The 24,081-nt window shown below is 36.4% G+C and overlaps 1 protein-coding gene across 1 annotated transcript in view; it reads right to left on the bottom strand.

The window, feature by feature from the left end:
- The window catches only part of LOC127661937 (cadherin-13-like), a 562,582-nt gene that overhangs the window by 394,691 nt on the left and 143,810 nt on the right, over positions 1-24,081 (bottom strand). The window contains exon 2 of the mRNA XM_052152905.1: positions 22,422-22,542. Within this exon, the coding sequence (XP_052008865.1) occupies positions 22,422-22,542 (121 nt within the window). The remainder of the gene's footprint in view (positions 1-22,421; positions 22,543-24,081) is intronic.

Consider the following 24,081-nt stretch of genomic DNA (forward strand, 5'->3'; position numbering starts at 1 on the left):
GTAAACTTTATAATTCCCAGATACACTGGCCACCACCAAATTTCTTAGCGTAAACTCTGGCGAAATAGCTTCACAGGAACAATATAGCATATTTTATGTTTATACATACATTGTGATGCTTCAAAATACACACTCTGATTCACTTACAAAATTGTACAATGGTGTTTCCTCTATTAAGCCTTTAGGACATGTTAATATCATAGTATTCTAGAAGCACCTTAGAGTATGATGTAAATTTTACTATTTTTCAACTTAGAAAAAAGATATAATGTTTACTATAATGGTTGCAATGGTAGCTACACCCCTGATTCAGTACTATTGTGTATTTCAAAGTGCAAAGTGTATTTCACCATCAATGCACCACGGTACGATCATAGTCTCATAATCTTTGTAAGGGTTATCAGTAGAAATACGCATGCTATCTATTCAAGTTTATTGCACTACACAAAGGTAATATTTTGAGTCTAGTAGACTGATGTACCTTAAGTCAACAAGTTCAAGCCTTAAAAATAGAGAAAACCACACACAGATGCAATGAGGCAGATCTAATTCTGAGTACTTATTCTAGTCTAAGTCTAGTTCATAATGACTAGCTCAGAGTAAATAAAACATTTGTTTTGTTAGACAAATAAAAGCCTCACTGTATTTTATACCATCGGTTTAAAGGTTTCTTCAGTAAAGGTTCTTGTAAGCTGTCATCATTCCTTACCACTGCAATCACATACAATAAATAGAAGTTATTTGGTCCATTGAGTGAACTGTCATTTTACAGCCTATAAAAACCAGCCTTGCTATAAAGTCTGTGCTTGTGAGTGTGTGCCTTTACAACAGATGGAAACATTTATTCCCTTTTGTTTTTGAGACTAAACCTCAAAGAATAGCTGAAAGGTATTATTCCATTCATTTAAAACTGAAGGAAGAAATGCAGAAGGTTGAGTGCACTTAAGATGGTACAATGATAAATTCAAGCAAAACAGTAGAGGAAGTCAGAAATCCATTCAGGAAGAGGTACTCTTGGCTCAACAGAGTCAATAATAAACATCCACACTGCCAGACCTGAACAGTAACTGTATTGTATATAGTGAAAGTTGAGGAAGAGTCCAAACACTATTGATATGATGGCCAATAAAACACATTTACTTAGAGTTTTCCTGACATAAGGACAACCATGTATCACAAACTGAACACTGCAGTGACAGTCTGTTTTAGGGCAGAGAAATTAGACTGGTGCAGAGATCCTGGCTGCTTTAGTATGATGTAATGGTAAGTAATAAGGACAGATGAGAGTAAATGTTTGAACTGCCAACGGGGAGATACTAGTTCTGGTGCGACAAGTCCCAAACTGAAGCAATGAGCACGTTTTCATTAAGAAGAACCGAAACGGCACTCCGGTAGATTTGAGCAATGTTATCAGGCAAACAATGTCAGCAGATACTAATTCGAGCCTATATTATGAAATATTTTCACTAACTCAATTAATTTTGGACTGAGGTCCAAACTATACACTAGTTAAGCATTTACTTGACAAACTTTCAAAGAGGTGAAGTTTGCAAACAAAATAATCTAGGTAAACTGATTTAATATGAACTAAGAAAAGGATAAATTGTCCATTGTTCAGGCCTTGATTCAATAGGCACATGTGTCACCTTCTACTTTGATATGTAATCTCTCTGATCTGTTAGGAGATTTGCTAATTTCCCAGTGGCGGAGGAGTTTAGTGCAGAGTTTGTATTTCCGGCGTGACCAGCTGCGGAATAATAAGTGTGTGAAATTGGAGCTGGTGTTGAATTAACAAACAGGGGCTCTGGGAGAAGATAATATCAATCTCATTGGCTTTCACAAAATTGTATTTCATTTTTTCTTCTTCATTATAATGTGGGATGGGATGGAGATAGCTATGCGTTGAGTATCTGGAGAAATGAGAGCACTCTACTTTATTTCATTAGAATTCTAGTAATACAAAAAAGGTATCCTATTCTAGAGAACGCTGAATTTTTGTCAACACCCGACTCTTATTGTTGAGGTTAACAGTTTCTGCAAATAACTTATTTCTAATTTAGTTTGCAGAATTTGATTGGATTGATTTAAAGCAATCATGTTTTAATTTAGATTCATCCCTAGGCGGACTCAACTTACATGGCGATTTTCAAATTAAATATATTGAATCATCTATTTGGTGTGCTTGAGAGATTGACAGGTCCAGAAATACTTTCATCTAATTACAGTGCTCGCAAGGTGCTCAAACACTTTGGTTAGTATTTGTTCTAAACCCTTAAAACGAAATATTACAGTACTGCAATTTATAGCTTAACATATAGGCACCTTTCAAACTTCTTTTTGTAGATAGTTTCAGTCTTAGATAATGCTATTTTTTTCATACCTTTTAAGAAATGTATTTAATTGACTTTCATTATTTTATTTTGATTGCATTTAAAATGCAGCAAGCAGTGATGGTGTTGTTATAATTTACATTCTAAGTTATCTTTGCTCAATTCTTTCTCAAAGGGATAGTTCTACCAAAAATGAAAATTCTCTTATTATTTACTCAACCTCATGCCATCCCCGAAGTGATTTTCTTTCTTCAGTAAAACACAGATTTATGGAAGAATATCTAAGCTCTGTTGGTTCTTGCAATGCAAGTGAATGGTGATCAAACCTTTGTAGCGACAAAAATCACATAAAGGAAACATAAAAGTAATCCGCATGACTCCAGTGTTTCAATCCACATCTTCAGAAGCATCATAATAGGTGTGGGTGAGAAAAAGAGCAATATTGAAGATTGACTTTAACTTCAGATGTGAAAGTGAAAATAAACAGGCACCACATGTGACTTTCAGATGTAAAAGTGAAATGGAAAGTAGAGTTTTAGAGAAAAAATGTCTTACATTATTTCTGTTACCTTTATGTGTTTTTTGGAGCTACAAAAGTCTGATCACCATGCGCTTGCATTGTAAGGATTAACAGAGCTGAGATATTCTTCAAAAAAATTTTTGTTTGTGTTCTGCTGAAGAAAGAAAGTCATACACATCTGGGATTGCATGAGGGTGAGTAAATGATGAGAGAATTTTTGGGTGAACTATCCCTTTAAGACATCAGTAGACTGCAATAAGGGGCATATTGGGCACAAAAGATTCTTTATCTCTTTATCCATCAACATTGCATATTTCTGTCAATCTCTGTCTCTCTCTCCTTTTCACCACCTACCTATATTTGGTTTAAAGAATTTCTAAGCAACATATTACCTAAAACTTTAAAACTACTCTTTTGCAGCATTGCAAGCAGTGGTATTTCCTTCAGGGAATGCAAATCTAGTCTTCGTATGTCCTCTGAGTGAAGCATTATGTAGAAGTGGCACAAATCCTTCCTTATCATATATTCACCAATATATTTTAAGATTTATTTTATTCTCTGTAATTATCACCTCTCAATATTATCACCTGTTCATAGATGTGAGAAGTTGAATGCTTGCATGCATACCTATGTCTTTGCACCCATTTGTTGAACAATACAGTCACAAGGCAACACAAAATGCATCTTAAAGCAAATGGAAATGCTGCTTTGTAAGCATTTTGTAAGTATGTGTGTTTGCAGTCTTTGTGCAAGTTAAATTAATTAATTTTGTTGACCCAGGAATCTCAGGTGGTTCGTGCTGACCACTTTAAGACTGACTCCATCTGCATAATTACTGAGCAGGGATGGCCAAACAGGAGGAAATAAGAGCAACACATTTACATAAATCTGCATATGTCACCTGCACAGATGACTGCCTCTGACACCAACGAATGAGTCACCAGCCACACACCTGCAAACACAATATCGCCCGTGTACACACTGGAAACACATTCAGCAAGCAGACAACAAGAGTATGCTCATAATAACCTTATTACTGTTATGTAATGAAGTTAAAACAAAACTTGTTTTTGTGTACGATTATGCTTCATTTTAATGGCATAGTGGAAGTGTCCTGCTATATGAGTTTGAATGATGCCATTCTGCCAATGTTCCCAGCAAATTGCAGCAATTTTATGCTAAAAACAAGCGACACAATTCTATTCCGTAATCCTTTATCACTGACATTTGTTTTCCAAGATGATGTTTATTAAGATGATGTGTCATTTTTATTTTATTTTTTCAGATAAAATACTTTTTAGCCCAGAATAATATCCAAAGACGTTGGCAGACTTTCCCTAAGGGTGTAAACACTGTGGCTCTGTGACAATTTCAAAACATTGCTCTGCTTTTTTGAGCAGTCCTACATTACAACATTGACTATAAAGATGTGATTTGGGAGCTGGACTATTTGTTAGGCTGAACAATGATAGATGGGGGTACAATTTGGGAAACTTTTTTTTTGTATGTACAGGTGAAACTCGAAAAATTAGAATATCGTGCAAAAGTTCATTAATTTCAGTAATTCAACTTAAAAGGTGAAACTAATATATTATATAGACTCATTACAAGCAAAGTAAGATATTTCAAGCCTTTATTTGATATAATTTTGATGATTATGGCTTACAGCTTATGAAAACCCCAAATTCAGAATCTCAGAAAATTAGAATATTGTGAAAAGGTTCAGTATTGTAGGCTCAAAGTGTCACACTCTAATCAGCTAATTAATCCAAAACATGTGCAAAGGGTTCCTGAGCCTTTAAATGGTCTCAGTCTGGTTCAGTTGAATTCACAATCATGGGGAAGACTGCTGACCTGACAGTTGTGCAGAAAACCATCATTGACACCCTCCACAAGGAGGGAAAGCCTCAAAAGGTAATTGCAAAAGAAGTTGGATGTTCTCAAAGTGCTGTATCAAAGCACATTAATAGAAAGTTAAGTGGAAGGGAAAAGTGTGGAAGAAAAAGGTGCACAAGCAGCAGGGATGACCGTAGCCTGGAGAGGATTGTCAGGAAAAGGCCATTCAAATGTGTGGGGAGCTTCACAAGGAACGGACTGCGGCTGGAGTTACTGCATCAAGAGCCACCACACACAGACGGGTCCTGGACATGGGCTTCAAATGTCAAACGTCTTACCTGGGCTAAAGAAAAAAGAACTGGTCTGTTGCTCAGTGGTCCAAAGTCCTCTTTTCTGATGAGAGCAAATTTTGCATCTCATTTGGAAACCAAGGTCCCAGAGTCTGGAGGAAGAATGGAGAGGCACACAATCCAAGATGCTTGAAGTCCAGTGTGAAGTTTCCACAGTCTGTGTTGGTTTGGGGAGCCATGTCATCGGCTGGTGTTGGTCCACTGTGCTTTATTAAGTCCAGAGTCAACGCAGCCATCTACCGGGACATTTTAGAGCACTTCATGCTTCCTTCAGCAGACAAGCTTTATGGAGACGCTGACTTCATTTTCCAGCAGGACTGGGCACCTGCCCACACTGCCAAAAGTACCAAAACCTGGTTCAATGACCATGGTATTACTGTGCTTGATTGGCCAGCAAACTCGCCTGACCTGAACCCCATAGAGAATCTATGGGGCATTGCTAAGAGAAAGATGAGAGACATGAGACCAAACAATGCAGAAGAGCTGAAGGCCGCTATTGAAGCATCTTGGTCTTCCATAACACCTCAGCAGTGCCACAGGCTGATAGCATCCATGCCACGCCGCATTGAGGCAGTAATTAATGCAAAAGGGGCCCAAACCAAGTACTGAGTACATATGCATGATTATACTTTTCAGAGGGCCGACATTTCTGTATTTAAAATCCTTTTTTTTATTGATTTCATGTAATATTCTAATTTTCTGAGATTCTGAATTTGGGGTTTTCATAAGCTGTAAGCCATAATCATCAAAATTATATCAAATAAAGGCTTGAAATATCTTACTTTGCTTGTAATGAGTCTATATAATATATTAGTTTCACCTTTTAAGTTGAATTACTGAAATTAATGAACTTTTGCACGATATTCTAATTTTTCGAGTTTCACCTGTAGATTCTTTAAAGAAAGAGCTTGACGAGCACAGTGTTCTGTCCTGTGATGACATATTTCTGTGTCAAAGATATGGCTCATCCCTTTTTTTATTGAATTTAGTTACAATATATCTATGAATCAGAGTCAATTGCTGTTGGTTTGAGGGACATTCTCATTCTAAAGACCATTTGATTGGACAAAAACCTGTGTAGTGCCAGATGAGTCATAAATATCATTGGTCAATTTTCCCAGAAGAGAAAGACTACATTTTAAATACATAAATCAGCAAGTCAACTTTTAGGAGTACACTAGCTTAGTGGTTCTTAAATGGTATGCCGCTGCACCCAGGTGTACCGGGGAAGGTGGGCTGGTGTGTCGTTGGATTTGTCCTTACAACTGAAATAATCTTTTTCAGCTATTCCATGAAATTTGTAGTACAAATGTTTAATATTTTAAAATATTTTGTCATAGATATAATTTTTAAAAACGAAATTAAGTTAAGTAAATGAAGTAGGGCTAGTCTTACAACTTAAATAGCCTAAAATGAAAATGTTGTAACTTACTCCCTCTGGCTCTCTCCTTGCTCCCATGTCAAAGCGATATTACTAACCAAGTGCTTTTCAAATAAACAGTGAGCAAGTTAACTAGGCTCAGCTAACAAGTCCAGCACCATGGATAGGTACCTAGTCCTAACTGTAGCAAAAAGAAGCATCACGAAACATACTCTTAAATTTCACTCGAGTGTAAGTGCCCCCCCTCCCTTCCCAAAAATAGTCAACAGTCAAAAATACCATGAGAGCTACATCGCCTTGGGCTTTAAGTGGACGTGTGATGCCACTTCTCAACTACCCGAATGTCTCATTTGTAGAGAGAAGCTGGCAAACAATTCAATGGTATCCAGTAAGTTGAAATGCCACCTAACTACAAAGCACCCTTCATTTTTAAAGAAAGACACTGAGGACTTCAAACGATTGATGGGAAATTAGACATAACCAAAGAATGATGGAGTGTGTGTGTGTGTGTGTGTGTGTGTGTGTGTGTGTGTGTGTGTGTGTGTGTGTGTGTGTGTGTGTGAGCGTGTATTTATCACTTTGTGGGGACCAAATGTCCCATAAGGATAGTAAAACCCAAAATTTTTGACCTTGTGGGGACATTTTGTCGGTCCCCATGAGGAAAACAGCTTATAAATCATACTAAATTATGTTTTTTGAAAATGTAAAAATGCAGAATGTTTTCTGTGAGGGTTAGGTTTAGGGGTAGGGTTAGGTTTAGGGGATAGAATATAAAGTTTGTACAGTATAAAAACCATTATGTCTATGGAAAGTTCCCATAAAACATGGAAACACAACGTGTGTGTGTGTGTGTGTGTGTGTGTGTGTGTGTGTGTGTGTGTGTGTGTGAGCGTGTATTTATCACTTTGTGGGTACCAAATGTCCCTATAAGGATAGTAAAACCCGAATTTTTTGACCTTGTGGGGACATTTTGTAGGTCCCCATGAGGAAAACAGCTTATAAATCATACTAAATTATATTTTTTGAAAATGTAAAAATGCAGAAAGTTTTCTGTGAGGGTTAGGTTTAGGGGTAGGGTTAGGTTTAGGGGATAGAATATAAAGTTTGTACAGTATAAAAACCATTATGTCTATGGAAAGTCCCCATAAAACATGGAAACACAACATGTGTGTGTGTGTGTGTGTGTGTGTGTGTGTGTGTGTGTGTGTGTGTGTGTGTGTGTGTGTGTGTGTGAAGTTGCCTTGTTGGTCTTAGGTTAATGCACTTTATGGAACTTAATGAAACATTCAGTATTATTGGAAAAGCATCAATATATCATATAAAAGCACTTCAGTTAATATTTATGAAATAAATTGTGAGAAGCATCATTGTATATGCATCATTGTATTTTGGAAATTTCATATTTACAAAGGTGTGCCTTGGGAAAAAAGTTTGAGAACCGCTGCACTAGCAAATACAGCTCTAGAAAAAATTAAGAGACCACTGCAAAACGTTTTTTAACGGATTTACTATTTATAGGAATGTGTTTGAGTAAATTTGACATGTATGTTTTATTCTATAAAATACTGACAACATTTCTCCCAAATTCCAAATAAAAATATTGTAATTTAGAGCATTAACTTGCAGAAAATGACAATTGGTCAAAATAACAAAAAAGATGCAGCGTTTTCAGACCTCGAATAATGCACAGAAAACAAGTTCATATTAATTTTTAAACAGCACAATACTGATGTTTTAACTTAGGAAGAGTTCAGAAATCAATATTTGGTGGAATAACCCTGATTTATAATCACAGCTTTCATGTGTTTTAGCATGCCCTCTACCAGTCTTTCACTTTGCTGTTGAAAATGTAAGCAGCTTGTGGCCATCCATCTTCCTCTTGATCACATTCCAGAGGTTTTCAATGGGGTTCAGGTCTGGAGATTGGGATGGCCATAACTGTGCATGTCAATGTCATTACATTGTAGAATAAAACAAAAATTTACATTTTACTCAAACACATACCTATAAATATTAAATCCAGAGAAACTGATCATGTTGCAGTGGTCTCTTTATTTTTTCCAGAGCTGTAGATGAGTATAACCTCATGCGACCCGCGTACACATGCGCGGACATTGTATATTGGCTTCGCAATCCGCAATGAATCATTTCATTTAAATTAAAATCGAATTATATCAGTTCAGGAGAATATGCGCTGTCATTAAAAGGATAAACTTTTGACGGATGAGTCATGTGACAAAACAACATGGCGTCAATCACAGCAGAGTTTGTCTTTAGGAGAAACGCCAACAAAACTACATCTGGTTAGAAACCTAATTAAGTTTATCTGTTTGAGTCAAAAAATGTGTGTCTCTAGTTTCATCTGATATGCCATTTTAAAGATTTATCTGAAACGCCATGGTGCTTAACACAATGTACACTACAGTGTAAAATAGCAAAAGGTTTTCATTAGAAATCCTATTTTTACTGTCCATTTTCACATTGAGAAAAATTTTATATAGAGTTAGGGTGAAAATACAGTTCATTTTAAAGTGTTCTAAGACCAGTGCATACATACAGCACACTGAAGGTTAAGTCATTCACTATACAGGGAGCAATTAGGGAGCATCCTACAATAGTTTTCCTATGAAGCCAAGTGCATTCAATCCAAAATTCATATCAACAGTTCCATTTCAGACTGCAGATGATGTTTGAACCACTCAATATGTTTGGCAGACATGGAACAATTGTAATCCATACACTGATTAAAAATTTACAATTATTAATTTTATTTTAACATGGTTGGCAGTGATTGGACGATGCTGGACATTACTTGTATCAGAATTAATTATAATTAATAATAATTATATAGCACTTTGCTAGGCACTCAATGTGCTTTATATAGTATAGGGGGAATCTCCTCAACCACCACCAGTGTGCAGCATCCACCTGGATGATGCGACAGAAGCTACAGTGCACCAGAACACCCACCACACACTAGCTATTGGTGGAGAGGAGAGTAGAGTGATGTAGCCAATTCAGGGATAGAGATTATTAGGGGGCCATGATAGATAAAAGCCAATGGGGGAATTTGGCCAGATTATATACCTACACTATACAAGAAGTGCCCTGGAATTTTTAATGACAACAGAAAGTCAGGACATCTAATGTCTCAACCAAAAGATGGTGCTTTTATACAGTGAAGTGTCCCCATCACTATAATGGGAAAGTAGGACCCACACAGACTGTAGGGTATGAGGTCTCCCATTCAGGTACTGGCCAGGCTCAACCCTGCTTTGCTTTATTGGGCAACCATGCAAGAGCTGCAGAATGATATGTCTGAAGCAAATACATTTAAGTCTTTATCAAATTATGCTAATTTCAGATTGATAAAATGCTTCAGCACTGACTGTCACTTGACAGCGCAAAGAGAGAATTTTTTTTTAATGTAAAATCAAATCAAATCATTTTTATTTGTATAGTTTCTTATTAGTGCTTCTCCTAACATTGTTCCAAAGCAGCTTTACAGAAAATCTCCTGGAAACATAATTAATAAATAATTTTCTTTTTTTTTAAATGACTTTCTGTAGCTTGGCATTATTTAAAAATTCAAAACGTAGTACTGCTGTCCACATATGTGGACAATTTTTGTTGTTTTTGCATGTTTATTATGTGCGTACAGTAATAGTGTTGAGTGGTGTTTTTTGTCAGTGTAATCGTGGTCTGTTGCTTAAATAAATAAAAATTCAAAGGGAACAATCTTTTGTAAAGACTACCTTAACTCAATCTGTTCTAATTACATGGATCAATAGCTACACCTAAACACAAAAAGTTTGAACACAGTGGTCAATTTTGCTCCAAGCCGGTGATTGTGTGCAAACTCAACAGTCATGCCCAGTCACACATATAAACACCTCAACAAATGTGAAAAAAATATATATGCTTAAAATGCAAGCTGCAGCATTTGCAGTCCAGTCTTGGCAAAAGACGGTGCCTATTCTTCCTCTTTTAGCTGTGCAACCTGTTGACACGACTGTCAATTTGGGAAGAGGAGATGGAGGAGAAAGGCACTTTGGCAGAGACGTTAGATTCCCGCTGGGGCCGGAAGCTGTGCCAGCAAGATATTACTGACGATCCCAGTGGAGTTGAAGAAAAGCTTGAAGGCATTACTGTGAATCTCAGTGGAGCCATGGCCCACTGAATTGTGACAATCATGATGAACAGTTTTTTTTTCTTTTCTTTTAAACGAGCATTGACGAACGTGGCAGGACTCAAAGAGAGCACACAGAGTCTGATTAACAAATCAAATGATTTCCCTGCCATTCCGTACACTTAAATCTTTCATGTTGAGTTAATTGAAGTTAAAGGCAGTCCAATGAAGGATTTGACAGCCTTAAATAACCTTAAACCCGATGCACAGTTTTGGGAATCCTAAAGGATTTCTGTCACCGCAGGGCAAAATCTGCAATCTTACAACGTTCAGTGTGACATGTTCACCGACGGCCGATTAATAGCCTTTGCAATGATCTTCAGCCTCAGACGAAGTTCTGGCAGTGTCAGAAATTTTGCATCACAGCCGCATAGTGTGACTGCTATTAGGATGGCCAGATGAGATAGTCTGCTCCTCTCTTGCAGCCCAATTCACAGCTCTGCGGCTCTACCGTAACAACATTTGTGCCTGGTTATCACTCTTCTCAAGCTCTTTCAGTGTTTTTTCTTCTTTTCATTTTATAGAAAAATATTTAATAAATAAATAAGATGAGGGGGCCTGGGTAGCTCAGCAAGTAAAGACGCTGACTACCACATCTGAAGTCGCAAGTTTCAATACAGGGCGTGCTGAGTGACTCCATTTAGGCTTCCTAAGCAACCAATTGTCCCAGTTGCTAGGGTGGGTAGTGTCACGTTGGGTTAACCTACTTGTGGTCACTATAATGGGGTTCTCACTCTCGGTGGGGTGCGTGGTGAGTTGTGCATGGATGCCGTGGAGAATAGTGTGAAGCATGCACACTAGGTCTCCGCGGTAATGCACTCAACAAGCCATGTTATAAGAGGCAACTGATATTTGTCCTGCGCCACCCGGATTGAGGCGAGTCACTACGCCATCACGAAGACTTAGAGCGCATTCGGAATTGGGCATTCTGATTTGTGGAGAAAAAATAAATACGCTGAAAACACTTGGAGAAAAGTGTAACACTTCTGCAATATGAAAGCATTATTCCCGAATTAAATAAATACAGAGATTACAAAATGAAAATAAAGAAATTATTGCATCGGACCACAGCGCGATACAGAAGCAGAACACGTGTCTGTATACGTTCTTGTATACTCTACCAGGGTCTGCAACTAACTAGAGCGAAGCATAACAAACTTGAAATATGTTTGAACAAGTAAACTCTCTAAATAGAGATGGAATGTGTCAAATGGATCAAACAAAAACCACATGGGAGACTAGAAGTAACTGAATGGATTGACAAACAAGCATTTGTTTTTCTTTATAGAATCGAAGCAGCCAGAACGTCATTCCAGCCCAATGTAACCACTGTTTATGGGACGTTTTCATCCAGATCAGCAGATACAATTGGATACAATTATAGAAATCTATGTCATGTTTGTGTAGTATCCATAGGAAATTTGCAAGCGTGATAGATTATCAGCATATAAAGAACTTTGTCATTTTTCGGGCCACAAGTCTTTATTTCCACAATGAATCTTTGCTTGTGGTATCTAATTATTACTGTAGGCTATCTCCCCCAATCGCATTAATTCTCAACATCTGTAGTTTTTTGTATTTGTGATCAGGCTGTCTTATCAGAACCGCTATCCGCACACTAAGCAGTCTGCGTAGGGCACCAACTCCCTAGGGGGGCGCCATGTTACCCTAGGGGGGTACCAGAAACTCCTCCGGCTGTCCTTACTCACACGTTACACGTTATTCAAGGACCAGGTAGCAGTCGGGGACCATAGACTATCGCCTCGCAACTTTCGTACTGCACCAACCAAATCACATTCCACCAACAACCACACCAACAAATCTCGCCGTTTCGATTAAATTCTACTCCCGTGAGTCACGTTCACTAATCGGGATGATTGGGACCACAGTCGGCTACAATGTGTATCGTACAGTCTGACATAATGTCGCACAATGTGCCATGGGGATATCAATGTGTAACGGGAGCCAGCTGGTAGATAGCTGTGCAGTGTGTAAACCTTACTCTCCTGACCTCAAGAGGTGCACTAGTGACTCACGCTAGAGGCTGTAGCCTTTAGCCTCCTTGTTAGCGCACCTGCCGGTTAGAGTCCCGTTTGGAGTGGGGCGAGCAGGGCCGGTTACAAATGCATTCATATCGTACAGTCTGACAAGCAACAATCTTAAAGGACTGTAAAAATCCTATTGTGTGTAGCAGGCTTTTATCAATGTTACGTAAAATGTATATTGGTAAATGATAATTACTGAGTAATACTGTAATTACCATCATACTCTCAAAATGCTTCTCATTACTTTTTCATAATAATCTGTGTTGGGAATAACTAAAAGTAGTGACGCTACTAACTTAACTGCATTTTTCTAGTGTGGCAAAATATTGTATTTGAGTCTGATCTAATGAAAATTTAGTGACTGTGGCGATATGTCTTCCACACATTGTGGCAGTTTAAAGATGAAATTTTCACAGTGTGGTGCTTAAAAAAAGAGTTAAACTGTCTCCAAAAATGTTAGGTTTTTAAAATGAATGCTCAATCAAATTTTAAATCAGTTAAACCAACCTCCCTACCCTAAACCTCCCTACCCTAAAGTTAAGTCCAAATCTAATCAATCTATAGTGTCATAAAAAGGAATTCTAAGATGAATAACAGATTAGGTTTTTCAGGTTAAATCTCTATCAAGTTTTAAATCAACAAACAAGACCTCCTTAAACCTTAAACCTATCCGATAGTGCCATAAAATACACTGATGATAAATGATGATGATAAACGCAATTGCTTTGTGTGGTGTTTCAGTGACACTTTTAGCTCATCATACCTTGAGCTACCGTGCAATTTGATTGCATCTGAACAAGCTGGTTATGTAATGCAATCGTTATGCATGTAATACAAAAATCTGGCCTTACAAGTTTTGCACTATAATAAAGTGTTTTTATGTCATAAGATAGCATTGTGTGAGAACATATCAAAATGTTTGTGTTTATGTGCCATTTTTCTCATGTTTTATTTGAAAGGTATTGTTGTTTTAGAGCATCTAGTATTAATTTCACCAGTAAACTGCCATGATATGTAACGAGCCACGTAGTTTTATAATAGTTTTGCAGAAATGTAGATATAGTAACATGTTTATATGAGACCATGTTGCCAGTAGCGTTGTTAAATACCATGCAAACCACACAACTGCATGGGGCCCAGGACTTCAGGTGGTCCCTGATTGGACACCAAAACACTCAAGGGGTGATGCGCAAATCACAAATCACTTTTATGTAATTTCTGTGCAAATAAACAATTATCAAGATATGCTTTGCCTATTGTCAATAGCCTAAAAAATATCGAGATGGGGTGGGTAAAAATATAGATTTTCCGATGCATCACGTTCTTCATTTGAACAATCTCGATTCTTAAATCCCAAGATCAATATTTGACTCTATGCGTTTGAACAATCTCGATTCTTAAATCCCAAGATCAATATTTGACTCTCACTCCACTACAATGAGAGGAAATCACTTGTATTTGAAACCAAATTTCGTGCTATGTGACTAAAAATTTATATATTTGGTGACTGGCTGGTAAATGTTTAAATTAGGGATGTACCGATACCATGCTCATGTACTTGTACTCATACTCGTAATCGTAAAAATGCCCAGATACCAAATACCAATACCATCTGATGTACGAATGTCATTACGTAAACAATCATCACACAGATTAAAAACATGTTATGTCCTAGTGAGATTATTTAAAAGCAATTGCTGCGATTTAATGAGATAAATAGATTGTTGGCACGTGCAGTGCTTTAAATGTGAGTTATTGTGAATGTGTGCAGCCGGTGATGTGCTGACATAGACACAAAATGCTCATACCTTTAGAAATCCGTGGCTCATGCAAGGAAAACACTACTATGCATGCTCTGTTTGTAGCAGATGACCGCAGGCAGTGTGCTAATTAATTTTTAGCATGAGTAATATACAGACTATATATTTATTTACTTATGTAGTAGCCTTTTGCAGTTTAATAATTACTGTGATTCACGTAGCAACTGGCTTTTCCGGACTGGGAATCTGCCGTTATTACGTCAGAGCTCCTTGGTATAACAACACGGACACACTTCAAAATAAAAACACAATTTAAATGAAAAAAGTATGACAGAAATATATCACTTTACAGTTATGTAATATTCACTGTTATACTAATAATACTAATAATAAGTCAATAGTAAATGTGTTATATTTATGTAATATCTAACATCTGTGATGCTCTGTCATGCAGCACTTTAGTTGACAAAATTAAGTCCAATGTTGTATTTATGATAGTGCTGTGAGGTTCTTTGTAAAATCTAATACTTTCATGTTAATAATAATTTCAGGTTGAAAATTAATTGTTATACGTTTATTTAATTAAAATGTAATGTATTTATACACAACTGTGATGATAAAATTTAAATAAACTGCTGATATTGAGTTGATATACTGCTGATATACAGGTATTGTACTCAATATCAGCGAGTATTAAAAAAAAGGATTGGTACTTGTACTCATTCTCAAAAAATAAATGTTATCGGAACATCCCTAGTTTAAATTTCACTCACCAGTGAATTAATTGTGTTGTATAGTGGAAGAGTATTCATCAGCAAGATCCTTTCACTGCGTGTTGAGAGTAAAATTTGTTCCGTTTAATGGGTGTCCAAAGACGAGATCCACACAACATATTTGTCACTGAATAATGTCTCTTTTAATACCCTATCTGTTATCTACAATCATTTAATTTTAATCAGGCATAGAACAAATGAGATAAAGCCATTTGAGTATCTCTCATTAACGCGCGCTAATTTAAAGGCGTGAACTAGGAGGCGTGAACTATCTTGAATATGGATGTATTTCAAACCTGAGAGACAAAGACCCTCCCCTGGGCCTATCAATGAGGGATAGAGAATGAATGTGAGGAGACTTAATGATCCAAATCAAGTTTTAAGTTGAAAGAAGTAATCTGACTATATATTTTCTTTACATAAAAACTTTACTTAATTTTAGACCTACACTACCATTTAAAAGAAGTCTCTTCTGCTCACCAAGACTGGATTCATTTGATCCAAAATACAGAAACAACATTGATATTCTGAACTCTTTTTACAATTTAAAAGAACAGTTTTCTATTTAAATATATTGTAAAATGCAATTTGTGATCAAAGCTGAATTTTCAGCATCATTACTGCAGTCTTCAGTGTCACATGATCCTTCAGGAATCATTATAATATATTTTTCTAATATGGGTGTATTTAAAGTGCATTTTACTCATTTAACCTGAACAAATATTTGCAAGCACAAGCTTTGTTGATGATAATGAGGCAGCATAAACACTAGATAAAATATAATCTAAACATTCATATTATTTTTATATCAAATTACATATCATATTTATATCATACAGAATACAATTTACATTTATGCATTTCCAATTGCATATCCAAAGCAACTTACAGTGCACTTATTACAGGGACAATCCCCCTGGAGCAACCTGGAGTTAAGGGCCTTGCTCAAGGACACAATGGTGTTGGCTGTGGGGATTGAACCAGCGAACTTCTGATTACCAGTTTACCAGTTATGTGCATTAGATCACTACACCACCACCGTTCCATATAATTTAATGAAAACTAATTGACTTACTCTGACGGAGTCCCGCTCTTCTTCCGAGGAAAATGTTAAATCTTCCATAATATCCTGGAGCTTTCTCGCCTGTGTATCGTTGCAAACGCGCAGCAAAATGAATAAAATGTGTTTACAACCTCACAGTTGGGGGGGCGTGTACATTTGCATTGATTGTCTCAGCACATTAGCGTATGAATGGCGTGCTCTGCTGGTGGGTGGGATCACATTACAGATAATGAGATGGACCGGTAAAAACTGTACATCGCTTTGTTTCAAACAGATTGCATTGCAGGATAACATTTGTTTTAAATTGGAATAGTTTTATTTAAAAGTAGACATTTTAAGCTTTATTTAGACATATGTTTCATGTTTGTGTGATAAGTATTTGCGGAGTTTCAGTTCATTTTTTTGACTTGTTTCTGAAATATGCTTGTGAACACAGAGACTGCTGAAAGCTCACCCTTTTTATTTTCTTTATTTTACAAAAGCACAAGATTTTGTTGTTATTGTGAGTGTACACAAATAAAAGTAGATCCTTTATAGTCTCTTAAAATGTCTTACACTTATCTGTATACCCAAAAAAGTATTTTAAGTTGTTTCTGCTGTAATGACGAAAATATCCTGCAATACGTGCCGGCGCGTCCGTCGACCCCAGAGGGTTAACCTCACCTCTCTGGATTTGCCCTCTGTGTTTTGAATTCTTCCATTAAAACTGTTTCTGCATTTGAATCCTTCTCGTCCTGTTTCCGTCACAGAAGTGCGGAAACTTTGTAATGTGTCCGGCCAAAGTCATTACACAGACACACACTTCACACAAACAGACACAGCGCCAGAGCCCTTCTACTATGATGACCCTACAAGCTTAGCATAAAATAGCCTAACACGGTGGTCACATTTACATTCTTTAGGTGGTAGTGTTGTAATAATCTTCTATGATAGAGCCGCAGAGGGTTGTTTTCACGAAGACAAAAACAGTACTTCCCTGTCAGTGATGAAATGATGGATAAAGGAGCTCTTAGCACTGTATGATGTACAAAGCAAGCCCAGATGGGACTTGTGAGGTGCATATTAATTACCACAGAAGTAAATCAAGTTTAAACTATTATCAAAACGCAGAATGAGACGTTTTTGTCTGGAAGCACTTTTCATGGTGAGTTCAAAGCTTGGCGCTGCCATTGACGCTCTGATGCGAATAATGAACGAAGCTTCACGATTGATGTAACAAAGCAGATAGCCACAGTCTACTGTGTCTATTAAGTGATTTAATGCGCATTGCAATGAATATGCAAAATATGGGGAAACTAGTTCTTTCAATTTGTCAAATTCACACTTAGACTTTGGGAAACATTTAATAACTAGAATTGGTGATATTTTTGTGCATTTCATGTGAAAGGCTTAGTTTGGAAAATGTTAATAAAGCATTATATTGTTACTTATTGTTGGAAATAAATGCATTTTGACAAGAAAATAAGTATATACTGTATATTGTGTCAAGTTTCAGCACTTTCAAAATCTGTGATTAATTGCGATAAAAACATATTGACTGACAGCACTAATTTATTGATTAAATACATTGATTTGTTCATTTTTAAATAGCTAAAATGTGACCAAAATGATGAAAAACTATTAACTATTAAAACTAACCCCATTTAATATATAATTAGTAAAATGTATATTTTTTATATTGTAACTAGTTAGAAGATTTCCTGCATAATTCACAGAGGGAGATAATTTCTTTAATATGTAAGCAAAAGGGACAACTGAAATATACCCATATGAATCAATACAGAATTTAATCGAAATTAGAAGTGAATCAAATAGACAGCTTGTGAATCGTAATTGAATCAGAAAATCTGTATCGATATATTTTTTGAGCCATATTGCACCGTACTGGGTGCCCACAGTTAGACAGTTGCTTGGGACCTCTGAAATTGTAACCCCACCCCTACACATTGCTATATACACTTAATATTGTGTCATATTGTATTGTATGTGCTGCTTAACAGCCAAGAGATCTTAATCAAACAAACTCGCCTAAAAAGTCCACTCTCTCTCACACATGTAGCATTGGGAGGTCTGACTCATTTTAGTGTTTTAATTTATAGTGTTTCTCTTCCTGGACAACAGACAAAATATTGATGGACTCATGTTGGACTACACAAAATTGTCTCCAATAAAGTGCTCCCCAGTATAAGAATGTCGCTCCCCAATATCCCAGAAGCAAATCATGGCTCATGGCTCTGACATAGACATATTGGATTTCATTTATTTATTTATTAAAGCAACAGGCTATTTAATATATCCCACAAAACAGTGTTTTCAATAGGAACTTTGCCAACAATAAAGAAAACTGCACTTATGTAGCCATTTCAAGGAGTTTTTAAAGCTGAAGTGTGCAATTGCGCTACTACCTGTATAACCATACGGAACTGCAAAAATAATAAATGTTTTCAAACAAATTCCAAAAAAGTCCCCCCATCTCCATTAGTGGTACAAACATATAGTCCCACCTCAAACTCACCCAATGGTTGAGCCAATGTTGTAGTGTTATGATAACGAATCAGTTCATTCAGCAAATTAACCAGTACAAAAACAAATCACTGACTCATTTGAGGGCCATGTGGGCGCCTACGCAGGATATATTCTTTTTTAAAGCGATACTCAAAATATTATTATAATATTAATTACAATAACTTTATAAAATATTATAGTTTTTTCAGTTTTTAAATAAAAAAGTAGCAAAATAATAAAATAATATAAAAAATGTCTGCAACTAAAGGTTCAATCATATCAGCTCTACAGATTTTCCACATCCGTGTAGTACACACCCTTAACACATGTATTTTTTCCTGCTTGAGTGAAGCCACTGTCGGCTTGGCTCTCACTGCAGCACTGACCTCTGCAGCATGTCTGGTCCCCTGTCTGATTTGTATTCACAAACAGTAAAGGAACTCTATATATCTCTGTGGTGAACACCATATAGTGGATTACATTTATTACTCTGATTATATTCATTTCTCATGCTTGGCTTGAGGGGTGGGCATGTTTCATTCCCATCAGGCAACATATTGTTTATCATTTATCTGAAGAACTGATAAATATGTTGTTGCTCTCCAAACACTTGTGTTGCCAGTTTTGTGCAAGGCAGTGTAAGAGCATCCTGTTGGACGTGCATGCTTGATGTGTAATTTGACTGTAATTTAATTAATCACTCTGATTCTTGGGGTCTCCGGAGAGTTTTATTGTGTGAATGCAAAGACCTATGAGGAAAAGATTGCTGTCTTGCAGTCCCTTTTTGTGGCTTTCAGTTCATGTATATGTGTACTCCTAACAGTTAAGAAAATGTACTTTTAGCAGAATTTAATCATTTATAGTGTTTCTCCTCCAGACAAAATATCGATGGACTCATGTTGGACTATACAAAATTGTCTCCAATAATTGTCTCCAATGGCTCATGGCTGTGACATAGACATATTGGATTTTATTTTATTTTTTAAGCGACAGGCTAGTCAATATATTCCAAACAACAGTGTTTTCATTAGAAAATAAACCAACAATAAAGAAAACTGCACTTATGTAGCCATTTCAAGGAGTTTTCAAAGCTGAAGTGTGCAATTGCGCTACTAGCATCACCATACGGAACTACAAAAATAATAACCGTTTAAAACAAATTCCAAAAATGTCCCCCCATCTCGTTTAGTTGTACAAACATATAGTCCCACATAAACTCACCCCACTGGTTAAGCCAATGTTGCAGTGTTATGAAAGCACCACAGCGCTACAGTACTTACACTTTTAAGTGAAATCAACTTTACAAATGGCTAGTTTGTCTGCATATTAAAACCATAAAGCTTAAAGGTGCACTCAGTATTTTTTCATTCGTCATCTTGGAGCTAGAATGCAGCATCATTCAAACACAATAGTTTACAGTAGCAGATGCCATTGAACACATTCACAATTCACGGTCAGCTATGATTCATTTAATCAATGAGTGAAAGTTTCCAATAACAGGGTGGTTCCTGAGATTAAGCAAGTAGTATTTGGCTGGTCAGTAGCCCATACTTAGTAGTAAATCTTGGGGGACCTTAAGAGACACCTGAAGCTTTTCAGATAAACCAAATGTTTGGGAGTTTGGCCATGACAACTTCCTCTCCTTGGTCTATATAAATACACTTGCCAATTTGATTTAAATAACCAGATTCTTAAGAGCCTATGATTGGATCATTATTGCAGTGATTAATATGTTTCTCATTACTTAAACAACCATGTCGGAAGACATATCCCATGATCATGGAAAATATGTGTTTCAGAAGGGGCAAATTATTGTCCTGTATCAAGCAAAGAAAACAATTAAGAGGATTGCTAAAATTGCTGGAATTGTGTTAAGAACTGTCCAATGCATTATTAAAACATGGCAGTATAGGTGGTGAACCATCAGCTTTGCGGAAGAAATGTGGTCTGAAAAAAATCTTGAATGATCGAGATCGGAGATCACTAAAACGCTTGAAGTCACATCTTAAAAAAAATCAACAGTAGAACTCACAGCTATGTTTAATAGTTAAAGTAAGAGCAGTTCCACATGAACAATGCGACGAGAATTTACAGGATTGGGACTAAACATCTTTGGCCACAAGAAAGCCACTTGTTAGTGAGGCTATTCGAAAAAAAAAACCTTGCAATTTGCTAAGGGCATAAAGATTTGACTGTGGAGCAATGGAAAGAGGTCATGTGGTCTGATAAATCCAGATATACCCTATTCATAAGCGATGGGCATGTCAAGGTAAGAAGGGAAGTGCATGAAGTGATGCATCCGTCATGTATAGTGCCCACTGTACAAGCCTCTGGAGACAGTGTTATGATCTGGGGTTGCTTCAATTGGTCAGGTCTAGGCTCAGCAATGTTATACGGCAACAAAATGAAGTCAGCTGAATACATGAATGTACTGAATGACCAAGTTATCCCATAAATTGATTTTTTATTCCCTGGCGGTACAGGCATAATTCAGGACAAAAATGCCAAGATTCATCATGCTGAAATTGTGAAAGAGTGGTTCAGGGAGCATGAGGAATAATTTTTACACATGAATTAGCTCCTACAGAGTCCTGACCTTAACCCCATTGAAAGTCTTTGTTATGTGCTGGAGAAGACTTTCCCATCATCAATACAAGATCTCGGCCAAAAATTAATGCATCTCTAGATGGAAATAAATGTGTTGTAACGTTGCATAAGGTTGTGGAAGCAATGCCACAAAGAATGCCCTAATCAAAGCTAAAGGTGGTCCAACTAAATATTAGAGTATGCAACTTTTTTTACTATGCAGTGTATATGACATCACAATTCAAAACATTAAATACAATATGAATGATTTTATGTTTTTATGAACCAAACACTATTACATTTTAAAAAGTGAAATTTTAAAATCTTTTTATAGGTTATAGTAAAATATTTCAAAGTGCATTGCATATAGGTCTTTCAGCAAAGGTTTGATCATGTCGATGATGTAGAGGCTTCAGAAAATCATGTAACATATATGATGTGCACAGCCTTATAGGGTTCAGCTGGGATACAAATAATTTTTTTTTTAACATCTAAAACATTATACACATCAGCTTTAAAATTTATTTTCCTTTGCCTTTATTTTTTGCTTTTTTTTGTCCTGTTTGATGAGGTAAGAGTACAGGTTGCCTATTCTAAAGTGTTCTCAAGATATCTGTCTTAACTGCCCTGGAGAGAGTATGATACACAAAGAAAGTGTCAAGATGCCATCATCTTTGCACTACATGTCTGCCAGAATCTCAATGTTAGTCTTAATACAGAAAGTTCTCACCACAGCTTCAGTTCTCAAGCTAAAAAGAGAGGAATCACATCAACTTTTTAAATTTCCACACAATCAAACATAATTAATTGAGGACCAGAGCATTTTGATGTTTTGTTTGGACACTGCAGCTTTTATTTGTCTTTTTATTATATAAATGAGAAAGTATTGATAAATGCTAAAAAGAATAATGAACAATCAACATTCATCAAAGCCCTGGAGAACTGTTCCCTCTTCAGCTGGCATGCAGATGTGTCTCATACAGATGTACTACCAGAAATGAGAGCGAGATGGTATGACAAGATCCACAAGCAAACTCTACTAATAAACCTTCCCAATCAATTCTGTTGACATCATTAACATACCTTGCAGCAAAGGAACATCTTTGAGGAACCCTCCATTGTACTCCACTCTGTATTCTTTCTCTTGAAATCCTGGTATACAGTCAATTTTGTCTTCCTCTTCTTGTGCTCTAATGCACACAGCCTGGAAAACAGAATGAAAAATTTCTATTCAATTACTGAAAATACCACACATACAATCTTGTGCCACAATACTTGTGACTAATGTGACTAATGCAAACAGTTTTCCTTTTTTTTAGTTTTCTTTTTATGTATGCTTTTTTATGTATAGTTATTTTTCATAGAACGACAATTCATAGCGACCAAGTCTGTCAGGCTCTAAAAAGGACAACAAAAACAAAAAAACAAAACAAATCATAAAAGTAGTCCATACAACTCATAAACTATATTCCAAGTCTTCTGCAGCCATATGTTATATAGATTTGCAAGCCGAACAAAGCAAAATTAATTTAGTTGTTATTCACTAAAATTATTTCCACATTACGCCACCACCACTCATTTATTATATGAGTGGTGGTGGCGTAGTGGACTAAACCTTATAACTGTTAAGCAGAATGTCACTGGTTCGATCCCCACGGCCACCACCATTGTGTCCTTAAGCAAGGCACTTAACTCCAGGTTGCTTCGGGGGAATTGTCCCTGTAATAAGTGTACTGTAAGTCGCTTTGGAAAAATTGTTAATTTGTACAAAATTGTATAAGCTATACACCCACCAATGAGAGACGCTTCCCTCATGTCCTTTTAGTTCCCCGTGTGGCGTTTGTTCAGTGTTAATCTAAAATTGTGTTTTGTAACTTTAACCCTAACCAAAATCCCATCCTTAAACCTGACCACATAGTGTAACACCTTACCCTTCCCAGTGTGTTAACATAACCATGATATTACTGTAAAAAGCCGTGTGTAATACGGAAGAAAGTGACACTTCTGGGTTCCTAATGCGTATTTGTGAAGCGTATGTGATTGGTTGATGTATAAGTCTTACATTTTCGAACGAATGAAGTCGTATGAATTGGTACGAATTTACCACCTCACAGTATTGTGACGAATTCTCATGAGAGTATGTTGGGTATATTTTAAGTCCTTTTTGGAGCACACATATCAGGATTGGAACATGAGAGTAATTACATAATAACATTTCATTTTGGGGACAACTTTTCTTTTAAGATGAAAATACTTGCTTTTTTAGAATGACACAATTCTTGACATTGTTCATACTCATCATTAATTCACAGAACTTTAATTTTTCTATATAAAGCATTCATATAGTCTGCAACACCATGTACTTAAATAAATTACATAATCTACAAAACGATTTGGCATTGGATGTATTGTATTTATTCTAATTATTTATACATGTGTATTTCTTTACTTTCAAAGAATATAAAATGTTTTTTTATACATACACATATATAGATATTTTTTAAGTAGTCTTGTTCCAGTCATTGTCATAAGAGTACTTTACGATGGCCAAATGCAATTGGGAACAAAGGGCCAAAGTTAAAGTATTTCAATTCTAATGGAAAAACAAATCCATAATCTGCCGTCCATACAAAGACAAAATGCTGCTTTTATAGCGAGGGAGACAACAGTGATTCTGCTGAGGGCTTTTCTAGTAAATTATGTCAAATTCTGGTTGCCTTCTACTTAAAAAGCAAAGCTTGTC

This window comes from Xyrauchen texanus, chromosome 21 (assembly GCF_025860055.1).
Source record: "Xyrauchen texanus isolate HMW12.3.18 chromosome 21, RBS_HiC_50CHRs, whole genome shotgun sequence".
In the NCBI taxonomy this organism is placed as follows: domain Eukaryota; kingdom Metazoa; phylum Chordata; class Actinopteri; order Cypriniformes; family Catostomidae; genus Xyrauchen; species Xyrauchen texanus.